The sequence below is a fragment of the Chinchilla lanigera genome, unplaced genomic scaffold (genome assembly GCF_000276665.1).
Source record: "Chinchilla lanigera isolate Chin_1 unplaced genomic scaffold, ChiLan1.0 scaffold00049, whole genome shotgun sequence".
Classification (NCBI taxonomy): domain Eukaryota; kingdom Metazoa; phylum Chordata; class Mammalia; order Rodentia; family Chinchillidae; genus Chinchilla; species Chinchilla lanigera.
This window is the reverse complement of record NW_004955450.1, coordinates 11,190,959-11,204,197: the sequence shown is the minus strand read 5'-3', so window position 1 is coordinate 11,204,197 and position 13,239 is coordinate 11,190,959. Positions and strand designations below refer to the sequence as shown.

Sequence of the window (13,239 nt, the reverse complement as noted above, 5' to 3'; positions counted from 1 at the left end):
TAGGTGTGAACCACCACACCCAGCCTATATGCTACTGTATTCTTAACCTGTGTGCTTGCACATGTGGGTTGATGAAATTATGTACATTTTTATATTTTCTTATAAGAATTTCTGTTAATATAAAAAATAAGGATGTGATAGTGATTATAGAGGCATATATAACCTGTTTATTATCTTTTTGCCTACTTATCTATTGGGTCTTCACTTTTAGCAATACAGATGATATATAAAGGTAAGATTCTCTGTCATTAATTACATCCCAATCAGTTACACACACACACACACACACACACACACACACACACAGAGTGTGCTAGGGACTGTACCCACAGGCTGGAGCATGACACACAAGTGTCTGTCTGAGCTATAATCCCAGGCCTGGTGCGTTCTTTGAAAGGTTGTCAAATTCGATTTTTTGTGCGTTTGCCTCCTGTGTTGTCATTAGGCTGGGAGATGTCTCTCATCTAGACCACTAGTTTCCCAAACAACGAACACTGGACACCTGGCAAACCAGTCTTACTGCAGGTCCACTTCAAACGAGGCCAGCTCTAGAATTAACCTGGATACAATGACAAGGGATAGTGTGGAGGTCCCAGTTCATACCGAGGGTCAGCGGGAAATTCAAACTACCTGCCCTTTCTAAGGAGCAAGGAAAAGTCAGCAGTGGCACGAACTACACACTGGAGGACTGGAGACGAGACCCAAAGCGGGTCACCGGGCACTCCTCGTACACGCACCCCTCCCCGGGCCCGTGGCAGGCGGCCTCAGACCCTCCTCACCTCCAGTTCCACCCTCTGACTAACACACTTCGAGGCCCAGACTCTCTGTCTCCGTGCAATTACACGTGCCCCGAGGGTTGCTAGCATATCACACCAAACCAGTGAGAAATGGCTAGCCTGTTCCTTTGACGTCACTGTACCCAGAAACACAAAGAAGCTGGAGAATTTGGGTTTACCGTTAGCTACGGAGAGGAGGACCAAAACATACCTGATTTCGAAGAGGCTGTGGTTGTGATGGCCGATCCCTGTGTGTGTGGCTTTCTCGAGTTATTGCAGAGGCACCCGAATCTACATGAACTGACCCTACTGGAGTAGGCTAGAAAAATGAATAAAAATCAAATGGAGACAACCGGGGCAACTTGATGCACAGGAGAGCGCCACGCTATTCTCACAAAGTAGCAGGAATTCTGTGCAGATATCAAGGGCAGTTTCAAGTGGTTCTGTCTTATCTCACTTTGCCCATCTGCAAAAGGGAGGCAGGTAGTCTGGTTCTCAACAGTTCAATGGAGAGTTGCTTATCTTCGAAAGCTAAAAAAATTCTGCATCACCATCTCTCAGCATACTCTCCGGACCTGTGGACCTTGGGCCAAAACTGGAAGTCCAACTTTCCTGTTGCACTGGGCTCCACTCCTATAGCCACCACGTATCTTAACAGGATATGCAGCACTAGATTCTGAATCCTTCCAATGAGACTTCTAAAAAACTGGTCTAAATTATAGTATAGTACAAGATGTACCAGTTATAATCTTAAAAATGTGTAACTCCTAATTCTAACTCCAGGGACAGCAGTCTATGGCATTATAAAAAGGCTGGTAAAAATGAACTCTACAATCAAAGGAATTTACCCCAAAGATTTAAGAAGAAAGACTGAGGAGTCAAGGGTAGGGCAGTGCTGGTCTGAGAAAGGTGATGAGGTCACAAGAAAGAGGGTACTTACAATGGGCCTCCCGACCCAATCGTAGGCATAGTCAAAGGTGTAGCCTTTCTTTTTAAAGAGGTCTGTGAAGAGCGTTCGTAAGTACTCGTAATCAGGTTTCTCAAAGAAGTCTAATCGTCTGACATAGCGAAGGTAGGTTGCCATCTCCTCTGTTGGGAAAGAGAAGAAAGGCAGGGCTTGGTAGCTGAATGCTTCCCGGGGGCGTAAGCTGAGGACCACACGGCACTATCTGTGCAGAGTAAACTGACAGTAGTATTTATTTTATGGTCCAAAGAAAAGTAATAAACCTATGCTGGCCTGAATAATACAGGGAAATGTAAATTCTATGGAAAGTACCTTTTCTAGAGATACCGAGTCACAGATTCTACCAACTTCAACAGTTTAGTTACTTTGGCTGAAATATCCTTCTGGCATCCTACCTGGAAAGTTCTCACAGAGAGCTTCAATGGGAGTATTCCTTTTGGTGTCCCCAATTTTTTGATACCTCTCTTTTAAGGTATCAGCCTGTAGAAAGGAAAGAAAGACAGTTACCTGGAAGGAGCTGTAAGAGATTTGGTAAATTTTTGATATAATGGCTTACTCAAGTTGTCAGGACTGCTGCCCCATTTCAGTTTTTTCCCTAACACTAATAAGAAATACATATATTAGATCTGCACAGACAGCTGCTGGACTCTGGAAAGTTTTACTTGCAAATACACTTACTTGCCAAAAAAAGTCTCAGATAAAGACATTAAATATGACATGAGCAGCGGCGATAAGAAAATAAAAATATTATATACTAGTATTTTCAAAACTGCAGAAGCTCGGTAATCTTTCATGGCCACTGGAGTTCAACAGGGGTTGAGCCTTCGCCCTCCTGGATCAGTTGTAGGATACGATTAAAAGTATTGCCCAATACAAGTGGAAGAAACAGACAGCTCCACTACATATATAACAGGAGTTATAATAGGATGGGAAAAAGGTCAAGATGTAAACAAAAATCCCTTTCAATAATGTGTTTCCAGAGGGGAAAACATCTATAGCATAGGCATGGCTTAAAGGGTTAGCGTGTCAGTTTCTCAAAGCCTGGCATGGCTAGCATTCCAGACAAAAGGCTTCTGAACCTCGGGCCAATAGTGAGTTGTCTGTGTGTGTGTCAAGGGGAGACTGGGGATGGAATGCAAGGCCTTTTGCATGGTAGCAAAGTACTGAGCTACACCTCTGGCCCCTTTTAATTTTCTATCTGAGACCAGGTTGGTCTCAAACATGCAATCCTTCTGCATCAGCCTTCCAAGTAGCTGGAATTACAGGTGTATATCAACACGCCTGGCAACAACGGGCTCCTAAGAGATTCCCCCAGGCTCTATCTAGCCTGCTTCACCCAGATTTCAGCAGCAGTGAGCTAATGTGAGATGGAGAGTTACTAAATTTACCACTACCACTAAAATGATTCAGGGATCAGGACAGAGTTTCAAGGAACTAATCAGACTGTACACTAAGGTACTGATTGGGCAGGTGACAAGCAAGTAGGACCTGTAACTCTCGAAAGCTCTCTACATCAATAAGATATATATGACTGGGAGAAAACCATGATGAGCTGTCAGGAGAGAAATTTAAGAGAAAAGAGGTAAAACCTCAAAGAGAATGAGTTCAGAAGCCTGATTTTCTAGGACAATGTCCTAGAAAGTACAGCAAATTGAGTAATTCTGCCCTTCTGGAGGAAAGTGTATAGGAGAAGCCCAAGCTACAGATTACATTTCATCCCACATTAAGAAAATCTCTCTCCCTTTGGATTTTTCAGACAGGGTCTCGCTATGTAGTCCAGGCTGGTCTTAAACTCGCAGTGATCCTCTTGCCTCACCCTCCCAAGCACTAGTAAAAATGCACCTCATGGGTAACTATCTAAAGGGACTTAAGATGGGTAAGAAGCTCACCATTCCTAGTGTAACAGCCAGAGGCAGAGCCATTGTAATACTTAGGATGATACTGTTATCCTTGACACGTAGGCACTGAACTGATACCACCCCAAGGGAGACTATTCAAACTATACATTCTGCAAGGAATTAGTATTGTCCATAGAGTATATTTATTTTATAACACACGTGAACAGCATAAGATATTTATTCTGTAATATGCTTAAACCTGTAGTTTCGGAAGGTCCTTAGTTAAGCTGTATGAACAAATACTTTCCAGTTCCACTTAAGGGCTGATCCTGCTGGCCTTTCTGGTAAAATATGCAGCAGCTGCTGTCATCCATTTGCTCCAGAAATTCCCTGACACTAGGAACACTCCTTCTGCTACAGAATGGCAGAGGAGGAGGGACACCGACACGGAAAGAAAAGCAGCACTGCAAAGCTGGGAAGAATAAGGGGAAAGGTTAGGGAGAACCCGAACACAAAGAGGGAAGGAGGAAGAGCAGGAAGAAGCCGAATGTGAATAAAATAGCTCCCAAAGCTCAGGTGAGCGTTCACAATGTGGACTAATTCCTGCGTCTCATCTCTGCGCTTCTTAGAGATCTATGCCAGCAACCCTCATTCACAGCTGAGCACGAGAGCCGTCCAGCGAGCACTTTCAAGGATACCTTGAGTCCTTGCCAAGGTAGGCTGCCTCGAAGGAAATACAGGAACATATGGCCCAGGGCTTCCAAATCATCTCGCCGGCTTTGCTCTAAAAGGGAAGACAGATCACACAATATGTTTGCAGTTATGAACGCAGAAAGAGGTTCAAAATTGAGAAATCTCTTCAGAAGTCCTTCTGCTCTGGAGAAAGGTTCTGCTTACTAATTCTTTGTGTATTTAAACCAGAAACCGTTTTTGGTTTTGATCTAAAATATATGTGTAGTTCCTTTGTATCTCTTGCTAGCAAGTAAACAGCAAGTGAAAAGAGCAAATCCGAAATTAAAACCAAGTCCCAATCACTGAACAGTGAGTAATCACCCCCTCTTGCTCATTGCTGTCACCTGCCTGAAGGTGAGGTCATGTGTATGGGATACAGTTACCCCAGGGTTACTGTTAATAGTCCACTGTAGCTTTGCCTGCAACAATGCAAGCTGCAGAATGCCTGACATACACGCTTAGCACTTCTTGTTCAGCATAAAAACTGACACTTAGAATTCAGCTTCATATAAGCAAATCTCTATGCATGATCTCTTGGTTCCTATGCCATTTGTACTACATACTACATGAGAACGTTCTTCAGAAAAATTTGAAGTTCACTAATAAGGTAATCTCTATGGGAACATAAAACTGTGGGCATTTGGGGCTTAGTTAAAACAAGTTGCTGCTGTTTCCTTTCCTTTTAATTAGGAAGGCAAACTGCTGAATACAGAAAATAGTTAAAAAATTACAACTTTAATACTCTTTGGCTGGCAGCCTGAATACTGGTTACATGACTCTCATTTATCATTTATGGTTCACCACAGACAATTTATGTATTCTATTTTTCAGAATCAGGTGCAGGACTTTATTTTAAAAATTACAGAAGCAAGACCAAGAGGCTACCTTTAACTGGACCCAGGGTGTGTGCTGTTTCTTTTTTGGGTACTGGGAATTGAAGGCAGGGCCTTGTGTATACAAGTAAGCACTGTACAGAGCCCCAGCCCCAGCCCTCGATGTTTGTTTGGTGTGTGTAGCGCTGTAAGACTCAAGATTGCCATATAAGCAGGAAAAGCCAGCCACTCAGCTTACTGCGCATACACAGGCAGAAGACGGTTACCTGTTGCCTAGAATTGTAGGAAATTTGCATGAAAAAGAATGGCTAGTATTCTACAGGGCAGATGAAGGAAGAAAAGGCAACTTTTTAAACAGCAATTGGAAGGATTTTGAAAAGACAGTTACTAACAGAAAGAGAAAGTCTGCTTAACAACGCCCTGGATTCAATATCCAGTACTTCAAAAACAAAGAAAAAAGAGGAGACACCCTGACAAAGAGATAAATAACTTAAAACTGAGGACTGTATCTCAACTGAAATAACGTTTTGTTTTTTTTTTTTTCTTTAAAAATAACTAGAGAGTGAACTCAAGTCCTTCCCACTAAGGTACACATACAGCCCTTTAAAAATTATTTATTTATTTACTCTTTAATTTTGAGACAGGGTCTTCCTAAGTCCTTAAATTGCCCTGGCTGTGCCTGAACTTGAGACTCTCCTGCCTCAGCCTCCCAGAATGCTAGAATTAAAAATATGTACCACCACACTCGGCTTGAAAGAATCTCAAAAACAATGAAATAAAACTGAAGATCATCAGACATTTTTGTCTATATGGCTTATCTAAAGTTAGTAATAAAATATACATACAATTGAAACCAAAAAGCAATTTGATAACAAGAAGACACAAAAATGAAAAATGGAAAATATGCTGGGTGTGGTAAAGCTCGCCTGTAACCCCAGCACTCAGGAGGCTGAGGTAGGAGGATCACTGTTTGACTCCAGCCGCTACAAAGTGAGTTCAAGGCTAGCCTGAACTACATAGTGGAACCCTGCTGCAAAAGACAAAAACAAAAACACCCTAAAAATGAAAAACATGCCAGTGAGTTCAGGCCTCCCACAAAGCAGGGCACAGTTTCTCACTATATCACACCTACTCATCACCTCTCCATTTTTATATCCACTTCCTGTAACAAGAGTCCCCTTGGTTTAAAAAAAAAAAAAAAAAAGTAACACCAAATGGTTGAATTTTAGTTGGGCACTAGAGGGCAAAACTCTCCACATTTTCAGTATTAATCAGGCCCACGGTGGGGGGGGTGCTTCTCTTCACTATTAAGCCCATTGTAAAATGAGATTTAAAAAATTTTCAAGCTCACTGGAATGAGTAATAAAGACACTTTTCAATCCCGAGAAGCATGAAGAATAGCAGTGGCTCCTAAACTGGGTCAGGGATCTAGGTCTTGGCTTAGCCCTTCCATTCATTTGGTCCAGAGAAATCCACCACGGCTAAGTCACCTGCTTGGGGCCTTAGTTTCCTCATCTGAAAATAAAGTGGTCAATTTATATCACCTGAAAAATGATTTCCAGCCCTAAAATTCTAAAATAATCAATGATAACTTCAACTATTGAGACTGCTCAAGAAAAAAGAGTTAAAAGCCAGAGTGTGCTCTACTTTCATACTTCTCTGAACATGCACACTTGCTCTTTATTCCCACACCCTTGCCTAGGAGGAGATTTTCATTTTTAAAGAGGGAAGGTTTAAATACCACAGAACAACAGAAAAATTTTTCAACACTATGAAAGCTTCCTTTTAGCCCATCAGAAAGATGTGCTTGGCTTCCATGCTGGAAGAAAGGCAATGTAACCAGTGCCTGCGCTCCAATTTCAACCATGAAATAACACTGCCTGAGCTGATTCAATCAGGGCTGAAACAGCGGGAAGGCGGCTCATGTGTCACGGTAAGCTTTTCCCCTTGCTCTTCTTCCTTAAAAACCTTAACAGCCACTCTCTCCAAATGATTTGACAATACATTTCCCAGTCTTTTTTTTTTCTCTCTTTTCTCTGCAACACAGAATGCACCGACCGCACTTAAAAATCAATGGCACTAAGTTAAATGGCAGTGACACCATCTGTAAGTATTCCACGCAATGTGGAGGGCAAGAAAATATAGTGAGAGGTTGGATCTGACCTGAGGAATGGCAGAACCCAGGACACACAGTTCTGGAGGTAAGTACAAAGTTTCAGCAGGAGGCAATTTACTAAAAGATGGAGGAGCCTAAGCCCGGTGTGGTGGCGCCTGCTTGTAATCTCAGCTCTCTGGGAGGCTGAGGCAGGACCGCCAGGAGTTTGAGACCAGCCTGGGCTACACAGTGAGACCCTGTCTCCAAAAAAACGTAGAGGGATAAAGGAGCTTAGTATGATAAACAGTAGATGCTTAAGACATATCTTGTTGAATACATAACGGTAAAGATAACTACCACATGCAAAGACACTTATTTACCAGACACTAGACACACTCTACATTATTCACATAACCCTAAATTTTAGAAACTATTATCACTCCCATTTTACAGATGAGATAACTTAAGACTGAGGGAGAAAGTTTGCTGAACGAAAATCACACAGCTATTAAGTAAATGGCTGGGATTTGCACCCCTGCCCCGTCCTTGTTTTGGTAGTGGGGATCACACTGAGTGACATCTGCAATACATTTTTTATTTTGAGACAAGGTTTTACTAAGTTATTACACTGGCCAGGCTGGGCTCCAAATTTTGATTCTCCAGCCTTAGTCTTCAAAGTGCTGGGACTCTAGGTCTGTGGCACCAGGCCCAATTTGTATCTCTTTTTCTTAAAAGATTACACTGCCCTTTACTCAAACAAAAATGGATCTCTATCCCTTGTCTATTCTTGACTTTCCTGACAAAAATAATAAAATCAGTACATGAACTGTGAAGCCTAGGAAGCAGGCCTTAGAGTAACTTCTGGACTTTGTGAGTTAAACCTAACAACTATGACTTTACTACGTGATCCAGTCTAACTCCTTGTAAAAAGGAAGATTACATGTCACAGGAAGGAAGGGGGGACATCAGACAGGGTGTCCAAGAGACTTGTGTTAGGTACTATTATGGGCTGCATGTAGCTTGACCGTGGCCAAAATTCAGGGAGAATGTGATTGCCAAGGCAGAGATGCTGGGAGGCAGGGCCTGTGTGTGGGCTTAATGTCTTTCCTGTGACTGGATTACTTGCCTGGTCCCCTTGTGCCCTGCTCTTTTCACACACGCCTCTCACTGCTCCGGGGTCACACCACGTGATTCCTCACCACAATGGCTAAATTAACCTCCTTTCATTTAAATTATCCCCTTTCGGGTATTCTGTGTGCCGGAAGAAAAAAGACTAAGACCAGCATGGCGCTTGTACATAGATTATCCACATTCACCCCTCAAAGCATCCTGCCAAAGTATGACCTTTACTTTCCAGACACATTTCGGGGAGATTAAGCAGCTTGTCTGAAATGACACTGACAGGTAGCAGGGGATCCTTCTTGTCTGATTTTAAAGTATCACAATAGGTAAAGTGAGGATTTCCATGGAGTTAATGAAAAAATCCTGACAGCATTCATTCATCATTTCAACTGACACTGGATCTTACTACTTGCCAGTGTTATTTTATTCTTCACTGTCACTAGAATCTTCATCTGAATATCTGTGTAGTTTACTCAATGAGGCAATTTAGTAGGTCTTTAAAATACTTCTTAGTGTACAACAGTTCATTAATACTTTAAAGAGTTTATATAATTAGCTATGTCAGGGAGCAGAGAACCTGATAATATTCTGCTCATCCATCTACTCTAGCATGTTGATTTTCCTATTTTTTTAACCACCTAAGTACCTTTTCTGTAAATGAATTCTTGCATGGAAGCCCAATTTATAAAACAAATAAAAAGGGAAGCTTTCTTGGCAACACTAACAAGGGGCCCGCCCAGGACTTGGCTTCCTCACTGCTCCTGGGGCTCTCACACAAACACTCGAGCCAGCTCCTCTGACGAGCAGCGTCTTCTGTGTTGATTAGAGCTTTCGGTAATATTTGTGTGGACTGTTTATCCTGAATAAAAATACAAGACTCAGAGTAAAGCAAATATATTTTCAGTGTAAGACAGAAGCTCTTCCTTGAAGGCTCTGCATGAAATTATTCACAGTGAACGAAGTCCAGACTGCACGTTAGTGAAGTTCTTTTTCCCCAAGCAGATACCAGCCTATCATCCTTCACAGGACTATCATTTCTGGAGTCCAATATATATACATGCAAACTCAGTATTAAACTCACAAAAATGCCTTTGTTATAATACCTTTGACCTTTGTTATAATACTCATGTTTTCATAGTACTGAGAAACGTGGGCATGAACACCTGGAAACATAGTGTAAAGAATTAAGAAGCCATTAGTGGTCAATAGGACACTTAAGCCAATCATTAACTTACCATTTTAATTTCTCAAGTATAAAAACCACTTATCTTGGGAAGCAGTAAGTACAAGTTGTAAAGCACAATGGGATAAAAGTGTTATTGCAATAAAGTCGTTCTAATACTTTGCCCCTTTCATGGAGCAGAAAATAAACGCACCTCTGCCAAGATGCGTGTTGATAGACATATATCTTGCAGTTCCAGTTAAGCTTTTGTTCTCCTTATAAGCTATGTGTTTTTTGGTTTCAGCATCAATGTATTCCTTGGCCAGTCCAAAGTCTATTATGTGTATTACATGTTCTTTCTTATTGCCTTGTCGGCCAATCAGGAAGTTTTCTGGCTTGACATCTCGGTAAATGAGATTCTTCGAGTGCACATATTCCATTCGAGATAGCTAGAAGAGAACAACAACAAAAAACAGATGGAAACACTTTCAATAAGCATATCTGAAAGATTAAAATATTTTGACATAAGGATTTTGGTTTTGTTTTGTCTTGTGGGTTGTTTTGTTTTGTTTTTGAGACAGGATCTTCCTATGTAGTTCAGGCTGGCCTTGAACTCACTATGTAGCTCAGACTGGCCTCAAACTCTCAGTCACCCTCCTGGCTCAGCCTTCCGAGTGCTGGGATTACAGGCGCGCACCACCACACTCACTGCTTTATTATATTATTATTTTTGGCACTGCAAATTAAACTCGCACAGGCGCTGCACCGCTGAGCTAAATCTCCCGCCCTTATGTTATTTTTTGAGACAAGGTCTTGCTATACTGTTTAGGATGGTCCTGAACTCCTTGGCTCCAGCAAGTCTCCTGTCTCAGCACCCCGAAGTAGCTGATGTAACAGATGTGCTGAACACAGCTCAGCATTAGGTTTTAACACCAAAATAAAAATGAAAGTAATCTTGTCTTTACCACCCACTTTAGTGACTTGATTAGGAAGAGTGGAATAGTGTAGTTTGGCTAAGATGAATAATATAATTTTACCTTATAATGTCACAATTTGCACATTTAATACATTATTTTTATGCTACTTCAGCAAGTAAATCTTTGACGGGAAAGTACTACCAGGAAGGATGCCGGACAATCGATGGCTTTTGGGACAGGTACCACAGCAGGTTCATTTCCCCACCTTATCTTCCTATCCTGCATCGGACAAGATTCCCCACCCCACTTCCACTGGTGTAGAAATAAGAAAAGTGAGACTTAGAGGAGTTAATATTGGCCTGATATCAGACAGCTAATCAAGAGCAGGGGCAGGGCTACAGTTTTTTATATTAAAGTAAATATACTCTAAATAATAACATTATTTCAAATTTCATTAACTATTTCTATCTACAAAGCGTCTCTATTTAGTATATAAAGGAAAGTTAGGCATCTGAATTTTCAGACACAGTATTGCCCACTGTCTTCTAGGCCGCAGTGGGCCTGCTGCAGTGTGGAGCAGTGAGGTGTATGTGCATCCTCCCCAGGCGGACACGCGGCTGCTCAGGGGCCCTGCAGCTACTGCTCCAGAAACCCAGACTGGTGTGCAGTTGAGTGGGAGCTGCAAGAGCTGCCTCTCGGCCATTCTGAGGGTCACAATGCCAGAGGAGTAAGGGTAAGCAATGCCAGAGGACTAAGGTTTCTTGGTTAAGCAATTTTAAGCAAAAAAGAGTTAGAAGTCGGGTGTAGTAGCGAATGCCTGTAATGCCAGCACTTAGGATGCTGAGGCAGGTGTTCGAAGCCAGTGTAGGTTGCACAGCGAGTTCAAGGTCTGCATAGCGAGACCTGGTTAAAAACAAACAAGGGCTGGAGCAGTGGGCTATGTCTTTCTTCTTTTCTAAGATGCAACAGTGAGGGGAAAGGGAGAACAAATCTAACACCTTACAGCTGCTCAAAACCTATAAATAAAACACAGGAGAAATTATTTGAACGGGTACAACTCCACCTAATCCTCTTTCTCCCTCATCTAAATTCTGTGTTTCCATTTCAGGTAAGGGCAGGGTATTGCTCCAAGGTGCAAATTCCTAAAATAGAGCAAACTGCAGAGACAGTGTGAATTCTCTGGTTAACCCTTGTTGCCCCAGCCAGCTTCCTAGCATGCTGGCAAGCCTGTAAGAACTATTTCACTCAATGCTGTGAGAGCTAATAAATCACCAAAAGGCCCACCGGGGTGTGACAGGGAGACCAGCATCTCTTCTGGAATATTAACGCCAGCTTACCAACTGGATGGCTATCATTAACACCGTCTTCAAAGTAAACGTTCGATCACAGAGGTCAAACAAGTCCTCCAAGCTAGGGCCAAGGAGCTCCAGCACCATGGCACTGTACTTTCCACATGGTCCAAAGTAGTACACCTGTGGGAGACCTTCAGCTGGAAGCAGAGGGGAAACAGGGAATGGGACAGGAGACACGAACACCAAGATAAGAGACAAGTGTATTAGCAACGATCAGCTATAAATAAAGTGCATCTTATAAGATTTCCATTTCTTTTCCACAGGTCCTACTAGAAAATTTTAACTGAGCACAACAGCTTCAAGGGGAACTAATAATGGATGGAAAAGGCTAAGTCACCGCACAGTACGTCCACATAAGCAGTTATTTCATACCAGACTGCAAAAGGTATTTGCACTGCTACGTAAGGCCCTCATCCATTACTGGATCAGAGTGTAAGCTGTTCTTCCCAGAAGGTGCCTGGAAGTGCAATATTATAAAAGGTTCAAAGGGTGGCTTGCCGGGCTCAAAGGGCAGGCTAACAGATGCTGCGGCATTAGCTGGTTTCATTAGCACTCCCTAGGTTTGCTGAAGTCATACGGAGCTGTCTGCAACTGCTGCCCCACGGAGAACTCAAGCCAGAAGGGTGAGGTCAGAGGCTGCCGCTGGCCCCACGCCAGCACGACTGGCTCTCTCCTCACAGGGAATCTCTGCGTGTTCTGTTTTCTGTCAGGTGCAGAAAAGTCAACAGTTTGCATTTGGTTGCTGATATGTAATCACGCAAGGAAAAGGAAGAAAAATGAAAAATAAACAAGGTTGGGTTTTCCCCAGAATCAAAATTTATAGTTATAAGAAGCTAAAATCTAGACTTTCTCACTAAGCAGCAATTTGTAAATGAATTTTCTCCTTAAAGTGTATCGTAAATGTGAGGCATTTAGTAAATGGGTGTTAACAATGGATACTTACGAGACCACAAACTTAAAAATTAACTGTTCTTATAGAGCAGAAGTATCTCCCTCTCACACACACGCACCATGATGTACAGGTATATATGCGTTCAGTTACTGTTTGCTTCTGCTTCCACATTTTTTAGATGTGGAACCAAATTCCGTACATCTTCTCATTTTCTTCTTATTTATATAGGTGAAGCATAGGCAGAGGTTATACACACCAACTACATCCTCTCCAGGGCAGGACTTATATATCTGGAGTTAATGCAATTCATTGCTGTGACATATGCCTGAGATGTGATCGAAATGTCCAGTGAGTCTCTTTATGGGATATGATAAAATACGGGGACGCGGCTGCTGCACGCCAGCTGATAGAAAAGGCAGGCTCGTAAAACATTGCACTGTGTCCGCATCTGGTGCCCTGTGACTTCCGGCTCCTCTGCAAAGTCGAAATGACCATGAGAAGCGAACATTCTGAATAAATTCGGGCACCACAGGCGGCCACAACAGTACAACTAAAG

The 13,239-nt window shown here is 42.4% G+C and overlaps 1 protein-coding gene across 1 annotated transcript in view; it reads right to left on the bottom strand.

The window, feature by feature from the left end:
* Csnk1g1 (casein kinase 1, gamma 1) overlaps positions 1–13,239 on the bottom strand; it is a gene marked incomplete in the record, with an annotated part of 150,627 nt that overhangs the window by 35,030 nt on the left and 102,358 nt on the right. The window contains 6 exon segments of the mRNA XM_013518865.1: positions 988–1,095; positions 1,717–1,865; positions 2,136–2,220; positions 4,277–4,362; positions 9,737–9,971; positions 11,777–11,928. Coding sequence (XP_013374319.1) covers positions 988–1,095; positions 1,717–1,865; positions 2,136–2,220; positions 4,277–4,362; positions 9,737–9,971; positions 11,777–11,928 — 815 coding nt within the window.